The 18,153-nt window shown below is 51.7% G+C and overlaps 1 protein-coding gene across 1 annotated transcript; it reads left to right on the forward strand.

Annotated features, from left to right (window-relative positions):
• Window positions 1–736: 736 nt before the first annotated feature.
• On the forward strand, window positions 737–18,105 carry LOC102985024 (vitamin D receptor). The gene is made up of 6 exons (XM_055083400.1): window positions 737–751; window positions 981–1,194; window positions 8,295–8,479; window positions 8,682–8,802; window positions 11,713–11,884; window positions 17,871–18,105. Exons 1-6 carry the CDS (start codon window positions 737–739, stop codon window positions 18,103–18,105), a joined length of 942 nt encoding a protein of 313 aa, XP_054939375.1.
• The last annotated feature ends 48 nt before the right edge of the window (window positions 18,106–18,153 follow it).

Below are 18,153 nucleotides of genomic sequence, written 5' to 3' on the forward strand. Positions count from 1 at the left end.
TATCGGTAGCTCATCTCCAGGAGAGGGAAAGGGGTGAGCCTGGACCTGGGCTTCTAAGGCCTGGGCATCTCCACAGCTCCTTGGAGGATACCGCTGCTCACAGAGAAAGCGATTCTACCACCATCTTTTCCCAGCTGAATCCTGGCACCTGTCCTGGGGCAGAAAAATTGGGGCCTCCCCTTGCTGGGGCTGGGGACAGTAAGAGGAACCTCTAGGATACAGATGCTGAGAAGCCTCTGGGGAGCTGTACTTTATGCAGCCTCATAAACGTCCCATGTGCTGTGGCTGGGAGCAGGGGAGAAAGCCGGAATTAGAAAAATTAGGAAAATGAGCCTTTGGATTTGCACGCATGCCTGTGCGCGTGCACGCGCGCACACACACGCACACACATGCACACGTGCGCGCACACACACACAATTTACATAGGTTGCAGGGTGGAGCTGGGGGTGCCAGCTAAGAGCTAAGAGCTCTTCGGTAGTTTTCTGTTCTTACAGAACTCTTAACTTCCTCTACGTTTCGGAAAGCCAAGGCCAAACCTCAAGGCACCCACCTGCTCATCTGGCTCCTTCTCTTTCTGGGCAGGTTGTCTGGATGTCTGAAGCTATGTATGGTTTGGGCCCTTTCTCCCTTCTCTGTGCACCTGTGCACATGTCTGTCCCTGAACCGGGGATGCTCTAGTCACAGATCTCTGACTCTAGAAGACTTAAAGCTGAGGCCAGCTTCATCGCCTCTCGTGATGGCCCTAAAGGCAGTGAGGGCAACTCTGCAGATTTCAGTATTAAAAATTTTTTTTGCTAGCGAATTCACTCATATTTCCTGTGTAATAAAAAGAAAGGGAGGAGGAGAGTACTGTAAAGGTAAGTAAAACCAATGATGGGGCCAGAATAGGAAATGACTGGGCTGGGCCGCCATCCTCCTTGGGAGACATAGAGCCTCCGGGTGGGGGGGTGGGGGGGCATTGGCAGATCTCCCGATCACAGCCCTCTCAGGCCACTCTCCCACAGGCAGGGCCGAGGGGCTGGGAAGTAGGTGACCCAGCCGAGGGTCTGTGCTCTCTCCGCAGACGGAGCATGAAGCGGAAGGCACTGTTCACCTGTCCCTTCAATGGAGACTGCCGCATCACCAAGGACAACCGCCGCCACTGCCAGGCCTGCCGGCTCAAGCGCTGTGTGGACATCGGCATGATGAAGGAGTGTGAGTTTCAGGGGCGGGGCCTGGGCGGGGCGAGGGCGGGGTCGGGGGAAGGTGGCCGCCATTTACGCAGGTTTGGCCAGCAAGGTCCTCTTGCCCTTCCTCTGTAGCTGCCGGCATTTGGGGCCTGAGTCGAGTCGGGAGTCCGGGCATGAGTGGGACCAGCAGCATCAGGCAGGGCGGCTGGAACTCCAAGGTCAAAGGCCCAAGGAGTCCTGCCAGCCTTTTTAGGATCCATATGTGTGTGTGTCGCGAGGCCCAGGAAGGGCCCCTCCTGTGCGAGGCCTGTGAGGAGGGACAGGCAGGGCACTGCCTTCATGAGCCCCCCCCCCAGATTTGTCTTCCTGTAAGATGTCATCGCCATTCTTACAGCAGCCTCTTTCCAAGACCTTTGGGGAAAGGATGAGGCTCAAGGACCCCAGGGTTCTTTGGACTTTGGGAGAGAGAGCTGCTGTGAGTGGAGAGGGGCAGGAGTGATGGGGAGGAGAAATATTCAGAGCCTGGCTGACATGGGGATTCTGCCCCACCCTAGCCTTCCAGCCACTCTGGCCCAGTGAGCAGATCCGAGGGCTGGTGTCCAGGACTAGGTGGAAAGATCCTGTAAGGGGAAGCCCTAGACTCTAGGAGGACCCTCTAGATCCAGATTGAAAAAGAGGAGCGATCCTCTAGGACTTCCTGTCCAGCACTGGCATTGCAGAAGAGGACCAATGCGGCAGGTTAACATGTTCTGACCCACTGTTAAAAACAACCCTTGGGGACTTCTCTGGCGGTCCAGTGGTTAAGACCCCGTGCTTCTAATGCAGGGGGCGCGGGCTGGATCCTTGGTCGGGAACTAAGATCCCACATGCTGTGTGGCGTGGCCAAAACAAAACAAAACAAAACAAAACTAAGCTAAACTAAAAATAACCCCTGGACTTTGCATCTGAGCTCTAGTGCCAGTTACTTGGTAAGCAGAGTAACCATTGAATTCAGTGGATGCTGGGAAGGGCTGGCCAGGCCCTCCCTGGGCTGGAAGCAAGGGCCCTGGGCTGGCCTGGTCATGGGTGCCCTCTGCACACTATTCCCTGCTCTGTGCCTTTTGCTCTCCTCCACCTGTGAGCTGTACCCTGATCCCTTCCGGGGCCTGGGATGGGGGCCGTGCCCTGCTAAGCTATGGGCCTGAGGAGACTTAGCAGGGACCTTCAGATACAGCCACCCCTGGAGGCCCTCCTGGTCATGGGGCCAATTCTGGGGGGCGGGGGGTGGGCGTTGGAGAGGTTAGGTACAGGGGAGACGTGTCTGGAACAAGGAAAAAGCCACGGGACAGGGCTGAGGGGATGGGAAATTTCTTCCTTGATGGGAAAAAATGCTGTGTTTTGGGGAAACAGAGGCCAAGTGGCAGCCCCAGTGAGGCCTCCTCGGGCCTTGACAGGCTCCCTTCTGGTGGGCCACGGCCCCTCACTCCCGATAACAGCTCCCCAGCCAACGCCAGCAGCTCTGGAAGAAGCGTCCAGGCCATCGTTCCTCCTCGCCCCCATGGTAGAATGCAGGCCTGGGCACGCTGATCACTCCTAGCCCGGGCCCCCTGCCCCGCCCAACTCGTGTTTATCCTGGCGTCATGGAGGCTCAAGGCCTGGGTGCCTCGTGGAGCTTCTCACACGTTGGCTTAGCGCAGCCTGCTCTGTTCAAGGTGCTAGGCTGGACGTAAACAGGAAGCAGCGTGCGCCGCCCCTGCCCCTGCCCCCTCTGAGCACACAGCCTCCACAGGGCAGGGGGCCATGGTTCTAAGGCTCCAGCCAACCAAGAATGGCCCAGAGTTACACCTGGAACTCAGTAAGGCTCTGCCACAGGAGTTCTGGTCAGGTCCAGCCTCACTGATGTCCCAGAAGTGCCTCTCCTATGTCTCAGGAGAAAAGAGATGTTCCATCCGCTTAGAACAGGAAGCACACTTAGAAATCATCTGAGACCCAGAAAGGCAAAAATATTAATACCAGGATTGGAGTCAGAAAGCGTGTTGAGACTAGAATCCAGCTCTTTGTCCCCTCCTAGATCACTCCTGGTCCCCGTGGAGAGCACTGCATCCACCGTGATGAGCAGGCTTTGAGTGTTTCAGGGTGCTCCCACCCCAGGAACACCACGTGGTGGGGGGCCAGCTATCCGGAAGCGGATGCCCACCCCCAGCCCCTGGTCAGCTTTGTGCCTCAGCCACCCTAATCTCAGCCTCAGTCCCTCGGATGGAGCCCCGTGTCCACCTCCTCCTCTATGCCCAGGGCAGCCCTGTACCCACCACTCTTGCCATGCTGGTGCAGGGAGCTGTGCTGAGTTAGGGATGGGCTGGTAGAGCCGCGCTTTTGGGGTCTGGGCCCCAGAGCTCCATTTGTAATAGAAATGTTAGGCCAACGCGAGGCTTATTCTTTCCACTGCCCCAAAGGGAAGGTCCTCCAGGAAGAGCTCTATTTCCTGCCTCAGGTTAGCCAAGCTTTGGGGGGCCTGGAACTCCCCAGCTCAGGTCCCTGGGAGAGCTGCTTATGTATCACCCATGCTGGCTGTCATCCCCAAGGCCTAGCCTCCTAGAGACAACTGAGTGTCAACATTCGTAAAACCACAGGGCACCCCAGGGCTTCCTTTGAAGGGATCTGCAAACCCAGGCTCCTTTCTGGTGGGGACAGGGAGGTGACTCTTTCCTAGAGGAGGCACAAGAAGCGGAGGAGATGCCTGTGGGAACCAATGTTTATTGACCACTTACTGTACCGGTGTCAGGCACTAGTACTTTCTTGTTAAAGTCCGAAACAATCCCTAAATACGTAAATACTTCTGTTTTTATTTTTTGTGGTAGAAGAGAGCAAATTCAGAGAAATTAAAATATCATGCCTCCAAAGCTAATAATCTAGGCCTGTTTCCAAAGGTCAGGCCTGTGGGCTCCACCCCAGCACAGCCCCTCGGCCCCCCTCCCCTTGTCCCCCCACTCCCCTCAGTGGGCCAGAGCTCCTCCACTGTGCATTTCCAGGCACTGCCTGGGGCCCTAAGAGATGAGCAGAAGAGAGTTTGTTCCCGCTAAAGACTCTCTCTCTCTTCAAGTCCAGGTTGACTTGATGTCCTTGGAGCCCAAGACATTTCACAGTTGAGTTCTGGCCTCTTGTAGACCTGGCCTGCACATGTGAACTTGTTTAATGTTTTTACACATGTACATCTTTTCTGCCCAGCATGAGCACAGCCCCTGGCACTTCGTAGGTACTCAGTAAATATGTGTTGAATGATTGAATATTAGCTCCCCATTATGCTTCTTTGTAACTCTGCGTCTCCCACTGATTTATATATCAGGAAGATCTCCCAAATCTGATATTGTCAATGTCATTCATTTGGGAAAATTTTATGTCTGTTTCCCTAATGTTGTTCTTAGGCCACCTGTGGCAAACTGAAATGTTTTTAAGTTGTTCGCGCTTTCAGATCTTGACCCCCTAGCTCTGTTCTAGACTTTATGGAACAGGGAATATCTTGCCTGGGATTAACTTGAGCAAAGCCGTTTGCACACTCAGCAAGGACCTGGGAAGAGACTAAGCAGCCATATAGATTTCACAAAACCCCTGTACACAGCTCATGTCCTTTATTCACTGGAGAGCCCATCAGCGGGCTTTTAACTTGAGTGGCTTTTAACTTCAAAATGTGCCTCCTAGTGAGAAATAAATTTCTATTGTTTAGCCAAAAAAACACAAAAGATAAAACAAACAAACAAAAAAAGTGTCCTCCTACATGATAATAATGGTATTTTTAGTAGCAATTCATTGAGAAAATGATTCTTTAAATCCTATGAAATTGACAGCCCCTTTAAACAAATGACTTATTTCATAAGTCACAACAACATCTGCATATGTGAGAGACTTATGACTTATTAGTCCTCAGAAAACATTGCCTAGAGGGAGGCCCATGGATTGGCAGCCTTTATTTGAAACCAGTGGATCTTAGCATTTCTTCCTCTAGTACCACACATGGGATGGTGGTCACTATTTGCTAGAAGTGAGGGAGAAGATCAGTGTCATAAGGTTAACCTCAAATCTCTTTTAACTTTTTCCTTTTAAGATAAATCACTTACAAGCTCTGCGACTTTATTTACTTTTTCACACTCTTCAGATGGATTGGAACACCTTGTGTGTCAGGACTCCATGGCTGAGGACCAGGGTCCTGCTGAGCATTCATAGCCAATTATAGTCACAGGCAGTACGGGGTAGTGGTTAGGACCTTGGACTGTAGAGCCAGACTGCCCAGGCCCAAATACCAGCTCCACCACTTGTTTGCTGTGTGACTCTGAACAAGCTCTACAGCCTCTCTGGGCCTCAGTTCCCTCATCTGCAAAGTAAGGATAATAGTACCTGCCTTAGGGGTTATTACAAGGACTAAGTAATGTGAGTTAATATATAGAAGCACTTAGAATAGTGCCGGGTACATTCAAATAAACCTCTATTTTTATTACATACAGCTTGATCACCAGGATTTCCAGCTCCCAACAGATTAGAAATAACTCTTAAGGGGGATAAGGCATACTTCTAGAGACACACAAATAAGAAGAGACAACACATAGCTGAAGAGAGCGGGCTGGACTGGTATGAAAAGTAGTACAAGAACCCAAAATCACAGCTGGCTGAGTCATATAGTGCAGGAAAACAGCTCCATACAATTCTGAGGTTATAACCTTGTCCCTGCAAAGTCCAAGAATTATTCAGAACGATGCCTCTGAATCATCAAGCAAAGGTTACATGATGTTACGGGTGTTCTGTTACAAGGTATTCTGTCTTGAAAATACTTCAATCACAATTATTTAAATTAAAAATGTAAGCTTTGCTCAGTGATCTGGTGGACTGGCATGTGGCGTGTGCCATTCCGACATGGTAGGGAACATGCAGCATTGCTATACTTCTCACCATTCTTTCCTGAGCCAGGATGACGACCAGCACATAGTAGGTACAGCCAGTGTTGATGCGTTGGGTGTCCAGTGCATCAGACTATTGAGGAAGCCCCACTGGGCTAGCCTTGGTGGGGAAGACACAGGCATTGCAGGATGTGGCCCCCACCCTTAGGTAGCCTGCAGTTCCAGTGAAGGAGACCTTGAACTTCTTAGGCTCTCTCTATAAAGGCATTTACTGGGACCTGTACTAACCGTAAATGTAACAGATTGAAAAACGATCGGGTGCCAGTGTGTGTGGGAAAAACGGCTCAGTGCAGATCAAGGCCATAAGAAAGCCTCTCGTCGTACGAGAGGGCTGTAAACTGGGTGCTGGAGAACCAATAGAGCTTGCATGGCTACTGGGGAGAGAAGACCCAGCTGAACAGGCATCCAGCACAAGGAGAAATGCAGTGGCAAGAGTGAGCAGGTCACATTCACAGGTCAGCAAACCCAACGTGACTAGAGCAGAAGCTGTGTCCAGAGGCACCGGGAAATGAGGTTGGAAAGTTAGCAAGAAGGGAAATCACAGAGAATCTTGACTTTAGTTGGGGCATGGTAAGCAGGAAGGATCCAGAAAAAGTTTCTGAGCAGGAGAGTGACATCATAGAATCACAGGGGGTTATCAGAGCCCTGTCGGGGCTGAGAAGCATGCCTGTGGGCACACAGAGCCAGCACCCCGGCTGCAGCCTCATCACCTCCTCTGCCTGCCCCTCAGGTGAGCAGGAAAGACCCGACACCTAATCTTGGCTTCCCCAGGCTAGGGCCTTGCACCCTGCCTTGAATGGGATTCTCCCTCTCCCACCCTGCTCGATCTCCTGGGGTCTGAGCAGACACCCTCTGTGGGAGGAGGGCTGGCAGCTCTTTGGGCAGGTGAGTCAGTAACCTGGGCGTGGTGTCCACCCCAGTCTTCCTCTAGGTATAGTTTGTTTCAGCTCTGGAAGAAACAGGCCATCTTTTGCAGCAGGCTTCCCTTTCCTGCTGTGCCCACTCCCACCCCCGACAGGCTCTCCCTCCCCGCCCCCCCCAACTTCTCTCGTCCTTCCCCCGCCCAAGGGGCCTAGGCCAATAGGCCTTTCTCGAAGCCGGGCACCCACCCACTCTGGGGTTCTGGTTCCTTTCCCTGCTCTTGTGAAACTCTCAGTTCTGTGGGCAGATGCCCTGGCAAGACTAGCACAGAGCAAGCAGCTGCAGGCCGAGGGCCCCAGCGCCCACTCCTGCCGTCAGCTCTCTGCAAGCCCCAGCCGGGAGGTCTGTGTGCCCGGCTGCTGTGCTAAGCACCCCTGCTCCCAGCCCCACCCTCCGGGCAGCTGCCCCAGCATGGGGAGGCCCGGAGCCCCTGCACAGCCTGCAGGGGGCAGGGGACCCCCAAGGTCCGAGACACTGGCCAGCCGCTGGAGAGAGCTTCCCAGATTAGAGCTGTGAGCTGCTATGCTTGGGGGCTTCCAGAGGACTCGAAAACTTCCTTGGGCAGTCATTTCAAGACTGGACTGGCCGAGGCAGGGGTTGTTTTGGTCCAACCAAAGAGGCAAAGTCTTTCTACGTTGGTCACAGTAAATCACAAGCCTGGAAACTTGGATGTGGGGAAGGCCGTGTGAGGTCTTCTCAGCACCTCCTATCTAGCCTCTATCGCCGTGACTGTGCGCCCTCCCTCCCCCCAGTGTCTCCCTCGGGATCAGGGAATACAGGGAGGGGATAGAAGCTACAAGAACAAACGTTTAGTGAGCATCTGCTCTGTGGTAGGCCTGCATTCAGGTCTCAAAGCAGTCGGTCCTTGGAGGTAGGATTCCCCACATATGCACGCTTTATGGAGGAAGGAACAAAACAGGGACTTAGAAGAGATCATATGGTCCAAACTTCTCATTTTAGAAACAAGCAAACGAAAGCCTGGAGAGCTCAGTCTGTGCAGAGTCAGACACCTTGTTGTTGAGCTCCCAGGCTCCCTAACAATGCCCAAGCATCCCATCTCTCAAATCCTCTATCTCCTCCTCTCTCACGTGCCTGCCTTTTCAACATAGAACACGCAATCTTCCATTCGTATTGTGGGCTTGGGGTCCCCGTGGCAGGACGGCCCGGTGAGCTCCAAGTGTGAGGCACAGCCCCTTCCATCTCGTGCCTTTACCTGGAGGAAGGTTCCTTGGAGGCGCTGCAGGGGAGCCCTCCTGACTCCCCCCTTCCCGCCCCACAGTCATCCTGACTGATGAAGAGGTGCAGCGGAAGCGGGAGATGATCCTCAAGAGGAAGGAAGAGGAGGCCTTGAAGGACAGCCTGCGGCCGAAGCTGTCCGAAGAGCAGCAGCATATCATCGCCATCCTGCTGGACGCCCACCACAAGACCTATGACCCCACCTACGCCGACTTCAGCCAGTTCCGAGTACAGCATGAGCCACCGGCAGAGCCCGGGCTCGGAGGGGGACGGAGGGCGAGGGGGGATCTGGGCCCAGAAGCTGGGAAGGGACGGAGGCTGCTCTGGCCTTCCGACCCTGGCGAGGACTCCCCCTCCTGTCAGAGATCAGGGCTGGGGTAGGAAGGTGACCTCCAAGTGTGAGCCTCTGACACTCCACCTTTCCCTCCAGCCTCCGGTTCGAGAGGGTGAGAATGAAGGGAACCATCCCTCAGGGCCTTGGTTGATACACACGCCCAGCTTCTCTGCAAACTCATCCTCCTCCTTCTCAGATCGCTACACCTCCTCTCCAGGTAAGTGGCACTGCACGCCCCCTCCCAGAGAGCCCAGGGCTTCCCCAGCCCACCTGTCCTTGGCTGCAGCTGGAAGGACAGCACTTACATACTGTGTGCCACACAACGTCCTCAGAAAAACAGCTTTTCTTAGAGAAGAGGCGGGGCTTTCCTGAGGGCCCACGTGGAGGACACTGAGGAAGAGGCCAAACTGGGGTCCGGTGGGCGGGGTCTGCCTGCAGAGCCTCTGTTCTTTCCTCGAAGCCAGCCTTCGGCCCCTGGCTCCCTTCCTGGGAGTGACCGGATTCCTTTAAATGGTACTTTGAGCCCGGGCCCTTGGGGTTTTTTTGTTTGTTTCATTTGGGGTTTTGTTTTCTCCAGTTTTATTGAGATATAACTGACATATAGCATTGTATTAGTTTAAGGTGTATAACATAATGATGTGATATATGTATATATTGCAAAATGATTGTCACAGTAAGTTTAGTTAACCTCACATAGTTACAAAGATGTTTTCCCCCCGTGATAACTTTTATTTTATTTTATTTTATTTTTTATTATTATTTTTTTTTTTGCGGCACGTGGGCCTCCCACTGCTGTGGCCTCTCCCGTTGTGGAGCACAGGCTCCGGACGCGCAGGCCCAGCGGCCATGGCCCACGGGCCCAGCCGCTCCGCGGCACGTGGGATCCTCCCGGACCGGGCCACGAACCCACGTCCCCCGCATCAGCAGGCGGACTCCCAACCACTGCGCCACCAGGGAAGCCCCTGTGATAACTTTTAAGACGTACTCTCTTAGCAACTTTCAAATACAACAAACAGTGTTGTTAACTACAGTCACCAGAGCCTGAGTCTTTGGAAGGTGGAATTCAGCATGGAAAGAGAAGATGTGGGTCCCGCTACAGCCCGCCTTCCCCTCAAGCCCTGGGGGGGCCCCTGAGGCCCTGGAGGACCTGTCCCTTCCAGCTCATCCTTGCTTTCCTCTTATGGTCCTTTCCTACCATCCTCTTCATCTTCTGCCTCATCTTCCCCTGCCCTTGCCTTCATCTTTTTACCTCTCTCACCCAACCCAGCTGCCCTCTGGTTGGGGCCTGTAGAAAGGCAAGGATGGGAAAGCCCCCTCCCCTCTGGGGAACTAGAATCCTCAGATATGGTACTTCCAGACTCATTGATGGATCTGTGCCCGGATCCAGAGTAGGTGGGAGGGCTCCCTGTGTCAACTAGACAGAGATAACAGTGGAGTTGGCCATGTGTCTACTCACCTGCATTGACCACTGCACAGATAACTGATCCTCTGAGCCCCACACCTTGTAGTTAACCTTGTAGTTAACCCCTCCCCTGTGGTAATTTTCTCTACCCACTTTCCTGCTCTTTTTACTTTATGGTATATTCAATGAGGGGCAATCTGGGGACTTCCCTGGTGGTCCAGTGGTTAGGACTCTGCGCTTTCACTGCCAAGGGCACGGGTTCAATCCCCGGTCGGAAAACAAAGATCCCACAAGCCTTGCGGCACAGCCGGGGGGAAAAGAAAAGAGGGCCACTCTGCATTGCTATACATTGGTCTGTACTTCAACTTTTCATAATAATTTTATATTGTTTAGAGGTTTTGATTTCTTCTCAGAGGTTAATTAATTTGAGGTGTTTACCACCCCCCCATGGTATGTTCAGTATAGCGTATATTTATGGAAAAATTCAAACTAGTTAACATTTTTAACTTTTAAAAAATTATTATATAAAAGTAATATGTGTTCATTGTAGACATTCGGAAAATATAAACTAAATTATGTATACTATATATAATCTTTAATCCTACCACCCAAAGATATTCACGGTTAACACTGTGATGTATCTTTTACCAATTATTTTTTTGTTTTGTTTTGTTTTTTTGCGGTACGCGGGCCTCTCACTGTTGTGGCCTCTCCCGTTGCGGAGCACAGGCTCCGGACGCGCAGGCTCAGCGGCCACGGCTCACGGGCCCAGCCGCTCCGCGGCATATGGGATCTTCCCGGACCGGGGCGCGAACCCGGTTCCCCTGCGTCGGCAGGCGGACGCGCAACCACTGCGCCACCAGGGAAGCCCTACCAATTATTTTTAAACACATATATATGTTCAGAAATGGAATTGTGCTATATGCAGTCTGGTAACTTGCTTTTTTCTCTTGATAGTATATTATGTCATATCTTCATACCATTCAGTACACACCTAGAATATAATCTTTAAAGGCTGCATAGTATTCTGGGGTGTAATGTACAATAACATATCTAAACCCCTATCACTAGATATCTAGATTTTTTTCCCAGCTCTTCATTAAGATAACAGTATGCTTGTGGCTAAATATTTGCACTTATTCTGAATTTTTCCTTACGTTGAATTCACAGAAGTAGGATTACTGGTCATAGAGTGTACATAATTGTAGGCTTTTGACCCTCACGGTCAAATAGCTTTCTAGATTAGTTGCACAAATGTATGCCTCCTTTACACCCCAGCGCTGCACAAGGATTGCCTAATTCCCTGCATCTTTACAAACACTGGAGTCAACATATAAACGTACTTGCTTCTAGTTTAGAGTAGGAAAGTAGATGTTCTTCTTGGCCGTTCTTTGATCACTAGTGAGGTTGAACATTGTTTTCCACAAGTTTATTGGTTCCAAATGCATCTTTGATTCGAGATCATTAGGAACAACATGTAAAATCACGTCTTAAAGAAGTCTCTTATCTCAGAGTGTCTCTGATATTTGGTTTTCCTGCCCTGCTCTGTTGAAGGAAGACACAGGGAACCCTAGGGGGAAGCCTGGGCTGAAGTGACCTTGGAGAGAGGTGGTGACTCCGGGATTCCCAGCTGGCCCTGCTGCCAGGGTGTAGGAGGGCCTCGTGGGGCCTCGCAGAAGGAAGCCTGGCTCAAGTAGTTCCTTCTCTTCCCTCATCCTTCCCCAGATACGATGGAGCCAACGGGCTTCTCCAACCTGGATCTGAGTGAAGAAGACTCTGATGACCCTTCTGTGACCCTGGACCTGTCCCAGCTCTCCATGCTGCCCCACCTGGCTGACCTGGTCAGTTACAGTATCCAAAAGGTCATCGGCTTTGCCAAGATGATCCCAGGGTTCAGGTAAGGAGCTTCTGGGACATCCAGGGAACAGAGTCAGAATCCTAGACTGAGCCCAAAGAAGGCTCGGAAAGTACCAATCTACTTCTTCCCAAAATACAGCCTCAGGCCCTACCCCAGACCTCCTAAGTCAGAATCTCTGGGCAAGGCCCAGGAATCTGTATTTAAGAAGTGCAGCCCGGGCTTCCCTGGTGGCGCAGTGGTTGAGAGTCCGCCTGCCGATGCAGGGGACACGGGTTCGTGCCCTGGTTCGGGAAGATCCCACATGCCGCGGAGCGGCTGGGCCCGTGAGCCATGGCCGCTGAGCCTGCGCGTCCGGAGCCTGTGCTCCGCAAAGGGAGAGGCCACAACAGTGAGAGGCCCGCGTACGGCAAAAAAAAAAAAAAAAAAAAAAAAAAAATGCAGCCCATCCAGCATTACTCGGCAGGCCAGCACTGGAGAGCCATCCATCCCTTACACTTTCTATGTGATGGAACAGGAGCCCAGTGAGTTTCAATGGCCAACACCAGGATTTCTAGTGTTGGAGTACGCGTGTCAGAGCCGGGTTAAGAACTCTTAGTTCACTGCTGTGTCCACTCCAGCTGCCTTGGATCTATTCCTCATATTATCCTTTTAAATTAAACCTACATTAATCCTGCACACCCAATTCTGAAACCAGGATGAAGTGCTAGAGAGGAAAAAGGGTTGGGCTTGTGATGTAATTTAGGAATCCTAGAGGGAGACGCACTTGTACATGTAACCTGGGCATCTTTCACCCAATTTACCCTTCACCCAAGGCTATTTCCTAATCATACTGAGATCTTTTTTGCCAAAGTAGGTAAGTATAAGGAGTTCTACTGGAGTAAAGACCCTCCCCCCTTATGGATTCATTCATACAAATTTCATTCATTCATTCAAATGTTCTATTATTTTGGTAATAATGCTATCTATAATACTTATACTTAAATGGTCATGCAATGTTAAATATTCTTAAAAGTACATAAAAGTTGACGCTTTTAGTAGATATGTTGGGAGGCAGTTATATCTATATTTATGTATATCAATAGCTTCATGCTTTCTAAAAGTTCATTTGGGACATTGTCATCAAATAGATACACATTGTGGTCAAGAAATAAATGAATAAACGTCCCTGGCGGTCCAGTGGTTAAGGATCCGCCTTCCACTGCAGGGGGAATCCCTGGTGGAGGAACTAAGATCCTGCATGCCACGTGACGTGGCCAAAAAAAAAAGAAAGAAATTAATTAATATGAAGCAATACTCTCATCATTTCAAGTAGTAGCAATAGTTGCAGCTGTAGCAGAAGGGGTAGAATGCTTCCTCAATACTGATGCTTGCATTCAACGCTAGAATACTGGGAGCTGGAAAATGACTGGACGTTGGCCAGCTCTGGATGGAAGCTAACACGAGGTGCCATTTATTGTTTGGTGAATCTCTGGCGTGTAGGGAAGCCATCAGCTACTGTCTAAATTGCTGCATTGCCAGCTAAATGATGGTAATTCACACAGCTAAACCCAGCGCATCCCAGTTTGTTTCTGTCCTGAGACAACCCGCTCTGTGTTATTTTATGCCTCGCACCAATTCAAATACCAGGGATTCACCAATGTTCTTTCCTGGGATTAATGTGAAAATTATAAAGGAGAGAAACCATCAAGTGGTGTTGAGACGCTCTTACTGTATCGCACATTTTGGTTACATCAAATAGAGTAAAGGCCACTCTGCAGGCAGAACGGGTGTCCCCTGTGAGGTCAGCATCGCACTGGGCCTGGGATTTACCCCCCAGAGTCTTTCCTTGGAACTGACGACAACATTCCTCTTAGTACAAGTTCCAGATCCCTCCCCACTCTTTTCATTACTGTTTGCAAACTGCACGTGTTCCCAAAGTCTTGTTTTGTGTAAACAGCTAGAGAAAAAAACACTTCAAGGTGTTGATGGATACACTCTAGCAGGCGGCTCTCATCCTAATTCCAGGAGCAGCTCTCATCTACACGGTCCCCAAACCTTGCCTAGTGGGGAGCTGGACCAGAGGGCACCTGAAGCCCTGTCCAGATGCTAAGGTTTGGTGGCTGGGATTGCCCACATGGGAAAACTGTCCTAAAAAGAAAGTGACCCATTTAACCAGATTACCCCAATGCAGCCCCCTCCACTAAGTAACCTGAGCCCCAGTTTTTCTCTTGGCCCCCATCCCTTCCCTTCGCCACATATACCCTCGCACAAAATAGCACCACCTGCCCCTGAGTTCCTCTCCCCGAGGATGAGCTGAAGTCTACCCCCTTCCTTCCCTTTCAAGCCTCATCCTCCAGAGTTCCCTGGTCTAGCCCTGCAGTCCTGGCCAAAGTGAGGTATATATGAGCAGGTATCGGAGCCACCCAGCTATGGAAGCAAAATCAATTAAATCAATCCTAAACGCGCTTGGGTTAACTTTTCTGGCTTCAGCATGTCTTGAGAAGTCCCAAAGTGGAATGTTTTCCAACACAAATGGAGCAGGCTTCAGCAAGAGCTCTGTGGGGACATTTACGTGGATGATCTCTGGGAATGGGTGGAGCTGATGCTGCACCAGGAGGGGGGCCAGAGCCCAGGCTTCCATAGGACCCAGGCGGGGGCAGCCCAACAGTTCTCTGGTTCTGCCGGTTCCTGCACTTAGAGGTTCTGTTTTTCCAAGAAGTGAAAGAACAGTTACTGCGTCCCTGGTGGCTTTGATCTTGCTGCCTGGAGGCGGGGGTGGAGGGTGTGGGGAGGGCAGGATGAGACGTCTGTGTGGGTGAGTGGAGGGGAGAGCACAGGACAAGATTCCATTGTGGGCAGGACTGGATGGGCTGTGCTGGGTGTGGACTGCCCTGTGGTGTTGCCTTGGCCCTGCCCCTGGCTCCCACCTTTTCTGCCTCAGCCTCTCGGTCTGCACCCCACAAATCCCCCTCCTTCAGCCCTGCAAAAGAAATGCATGGAGGAAGCGGTGTCAGGAACAGCGACTCCGTGGCCAGGAGCCATCTTGGATCCGAGAACCAAGGACCACAGGTTTCACGCCCAGAGGGGTGCATGAGGGACCAGGCCCAAACAACCCCAGAGGGCTAAACGCCTTCAACCTCACTGCCATTTCCATCCCCAGGGGCTCCTTCCTGGGTCAGAGGCCTGGGGTCATAGTGCGACCCTCCTCCTATGCCCTTTCCTCTATATTCACTTATTCATCTGTCCAACAATTAGCTTGCTTATTACATAAACTGTGAGGGATAAAAGATGACTAGGACACAGTCCCTGACCTCCAGAGGTTCAGCGTCTGATGGAAGAGATAGACATATGAATAGCCACGGTGAAGAGATAAGGGTGCCAAGAGGTACCGAGGGAAGGCAGATGGGGAGAGGCTGGACCCTGCCTAGGGGGGTGGGGAAGACGAGACATCTCCAGAGCACCTCACAGGTGCCCAGAAGTGGCCACAGGTGTGGAAACTGATCAGGGTGTAAATATTACTCAGGTCCAGGGAGGAGGCCCAGAGCCGGAGCTGGTGCCCATCACAGCAGGAACGAGGTCTCTTACTGAGTTCCCCTTTATCTCCACCGCTACCGCCACCCACTACCATTGCCAGTTCTGGCTGTCAGCTGCACTTAGAAAGTCCCTGTATTTCCAGGCTGTGGGTGGTAATTTGAGGTCATTTCTAGGTTTGCTTTCGTAGAAGTAGTATGTCTGGATCACAGCAGGCAGTGATCCCGCTGAAATCTCTCTAGCCAGGCACCCATGGGATGTTTGTTCACTTCTGGCCATCCATTTTGAGTGGGCCATTGAACAAAAGGTTATGTACAGGGCTTCCCTGGTGGCGCAGCGGTTGAGAGTCTGCCTGCCGATGCAGGGAACACGGGTTCGTGCCCCGGTCCGGGAAGATCCCACGTGCCGCGGAGCGGCTGGGCCCGTGAGCCATGGCCGCTGAGCCTGCGCGTCCGGAGCCTGTGCGCCGCAACGGGAGAGGCCACAACCGTGAGAGGCCCGCGTACAGCAAAAAAAAAAAAAAAAAAAAAAATGTTCCTCACGGAATTCCTTATAACAGCAAAACTTAGAAGCAACCAAAATGCCCAAAAATAGGTGGGTGGGAGACTGTATTTTCCAAAGATTTGATAATGAACATGTTTTACTCGTATAATGAATTAAAACCCAAATGGGGGTGGTGTTAGTTTTTATTTTTTCAATGTGGATTGAGCACCCAGAAAAAGGTGACAAGGATGGTGAGACATCTAGATGCCATGGCATCAGGGCTATTTATTCCAGAGAAAAGGCAAGGAGGGACATGGTGGCTCTCCTGAAATGGTTAAAGGGATGTCCCACGGCTAATGGAGAAGTCTGGTTCCGTGTTCCTTGAGAGGACAGAACTACAAGCAGCGGATGAGTGTGTGATCACGTGGCTTAGAGCCCAACAGAAGAGGCTATTAACCCCAAAACCACGCACTCCATGGCTGTATCCAGAGGCCAGGAGCTCCCTGGCACTGGGGGAGTCCTGCAGAGACTGTGTGAGAGCCGTCTGTCAGGAATGCTGAGGAAGGAATTGGACCACATAGCCTCTAAGTGGGGCCTTCCAACCCTAGCACTTTGTGATTTTCCTTCACTGTAGGCCCTTTGGTGGTCATCTAATCCTGCAAGCCCTTTCACGCCTCCTCATCCATCACCTGTTGATACAGGACTCTCCTCAGTTCATATCCGTTTCCCACCTTTTTACTTTCCAAAGTGCAGCCACAGGGGACGACAGCCCGTCGACAGGATATCCAGGAGGAAATACACAGAAAGAGAAAGGGAGGAAAAAAGAGGAAGCAATGTGATCTGTGGGTCCTGCTTTTTCTTTGTCATTGTTCAGACAAGCCCAGCTCGTGACTCAGAATAATGGAACTAGTCATGAGCCTTTTGACTCATCGACACATAGCTGTTGACCCTCTCCTCATGGTCAGGGCTCAATGAACAGTGTGAGGGCAACACTAAAGTAATGAAGAGGTGCTGGCCCTCAAGTAGCTTACGATGAAGAGCCAGAGAGAAGTATCTAAAGGACAGAGGCAAAGAAGGGGAAAGGGCAAAATAGGATTACAGGCAATGTGCAGCAGGTCGGAAGGGAATGGCTCTAATTCTATGAAGAGAATCGAAGGGTGGAGGAATCCAAGGGAGACCTCACTGGATTCAGGACCAGAAAGGTGGGCTCGAGCAGAAGATGGGCGCTCTAAGCTGGAGCTGTCCCATGTTCAAAGGCATGGTGCCATGAGAATGCCTAGCATCTGAATGTGGAGTAGTCCGATGTTAGCGTGGAGGGCTGGTGGAGTCTGTGATGGGAACGGGGGCTGGAAAGACAGGTCGGAGCCAAGAGTACGGGCTTGATCCTGGGGCATTTGATAGTCAGTGGGGATTTCTGAGCGCAGGAGTGACACGTCCCTGTAGCAGGAGTAAGAAAGGTGAACGAGAGACTTGACTCCAGGAGTCCAGTAAGAGGCAACTGAAAAAGCTGATGGAGCTCTGAATCAGAGCAGCTCAGTGGGAGTGGGGGTCCAGAGATGTCCTGGAGACAGAGTTGACTTCACTACTGGACGGACCGAAGGGCAGAAAGAGGGAGAGGGAAAGAAAGCATGGGAGCCATTGGGGATGGCTCTGGCCATGCTTTTGCAGATGACCATATTCATGCCATAGCCCTGGGAGCTTCTTCAGGCTCTATCTTCCTAACCCTAGAAGAGCCATGGCTGCTCCGACCTTGGAGACCCTGGAAAGTCACTGGGTTTTCCCTGTCTTAGTAGCTGAGCTACATCAGTTGGCATTTGGTCACAGCTTTGAGTTGTTCTCAGGTCGTTCTCCCTCAAGAAACAGTCTCGTTCTTTCCAACCAGGCTGCAAGCTCCTCGATGGAAGACCCAGGGCACATGCTGGTCACCTGGCAGATGTATACCTGTCAAAGCACTGCACTGTTTTGCAGGACCTGATGGTCTTGATCAGTAACCTGACCTCCCCCACCCCTGCCCCCGCCCCCTCCCTGGCAGAGACCTCACGCCTGAGGACCAGATCGTGCTGCTGAAGTCAAGTGCCATTGAGGTCATCATGCTGCGCTCCAACCAGTCGTTCACCATGGACGACATGTCCTGGACCTGCGGCAGCCCTGACTACAAGTACCAAGTCAGTGACGTGACCAAAGGTGCGGCTGGGCTCTGCCTCCTCCTGCCCTGGCTCCACCCCTCCTGGCGTCATGGGCCCCACCAGGCACATCAGAGGGAGTGAGGCAGCACCAGGGAGAGAAGGGTGAGGGTCAGGCCGGAGGTGGGGCGG

Source organism: Physeter macrocephalus, unplaced genomic scaffold (assembly GCF_002837175.3).
Source record: "Physeter macrocephalus isolate SW-GA unplaced genomic scaffold, ASM283717v5 random_1309, whole genome shotgun sequence".
Taxonomy (NCBI): Eukaryota; Metazoa; Chordata; class Mammalia; order Artiodactyla; family Physeteridae; genus Physeter; species Physeter macrocephalus.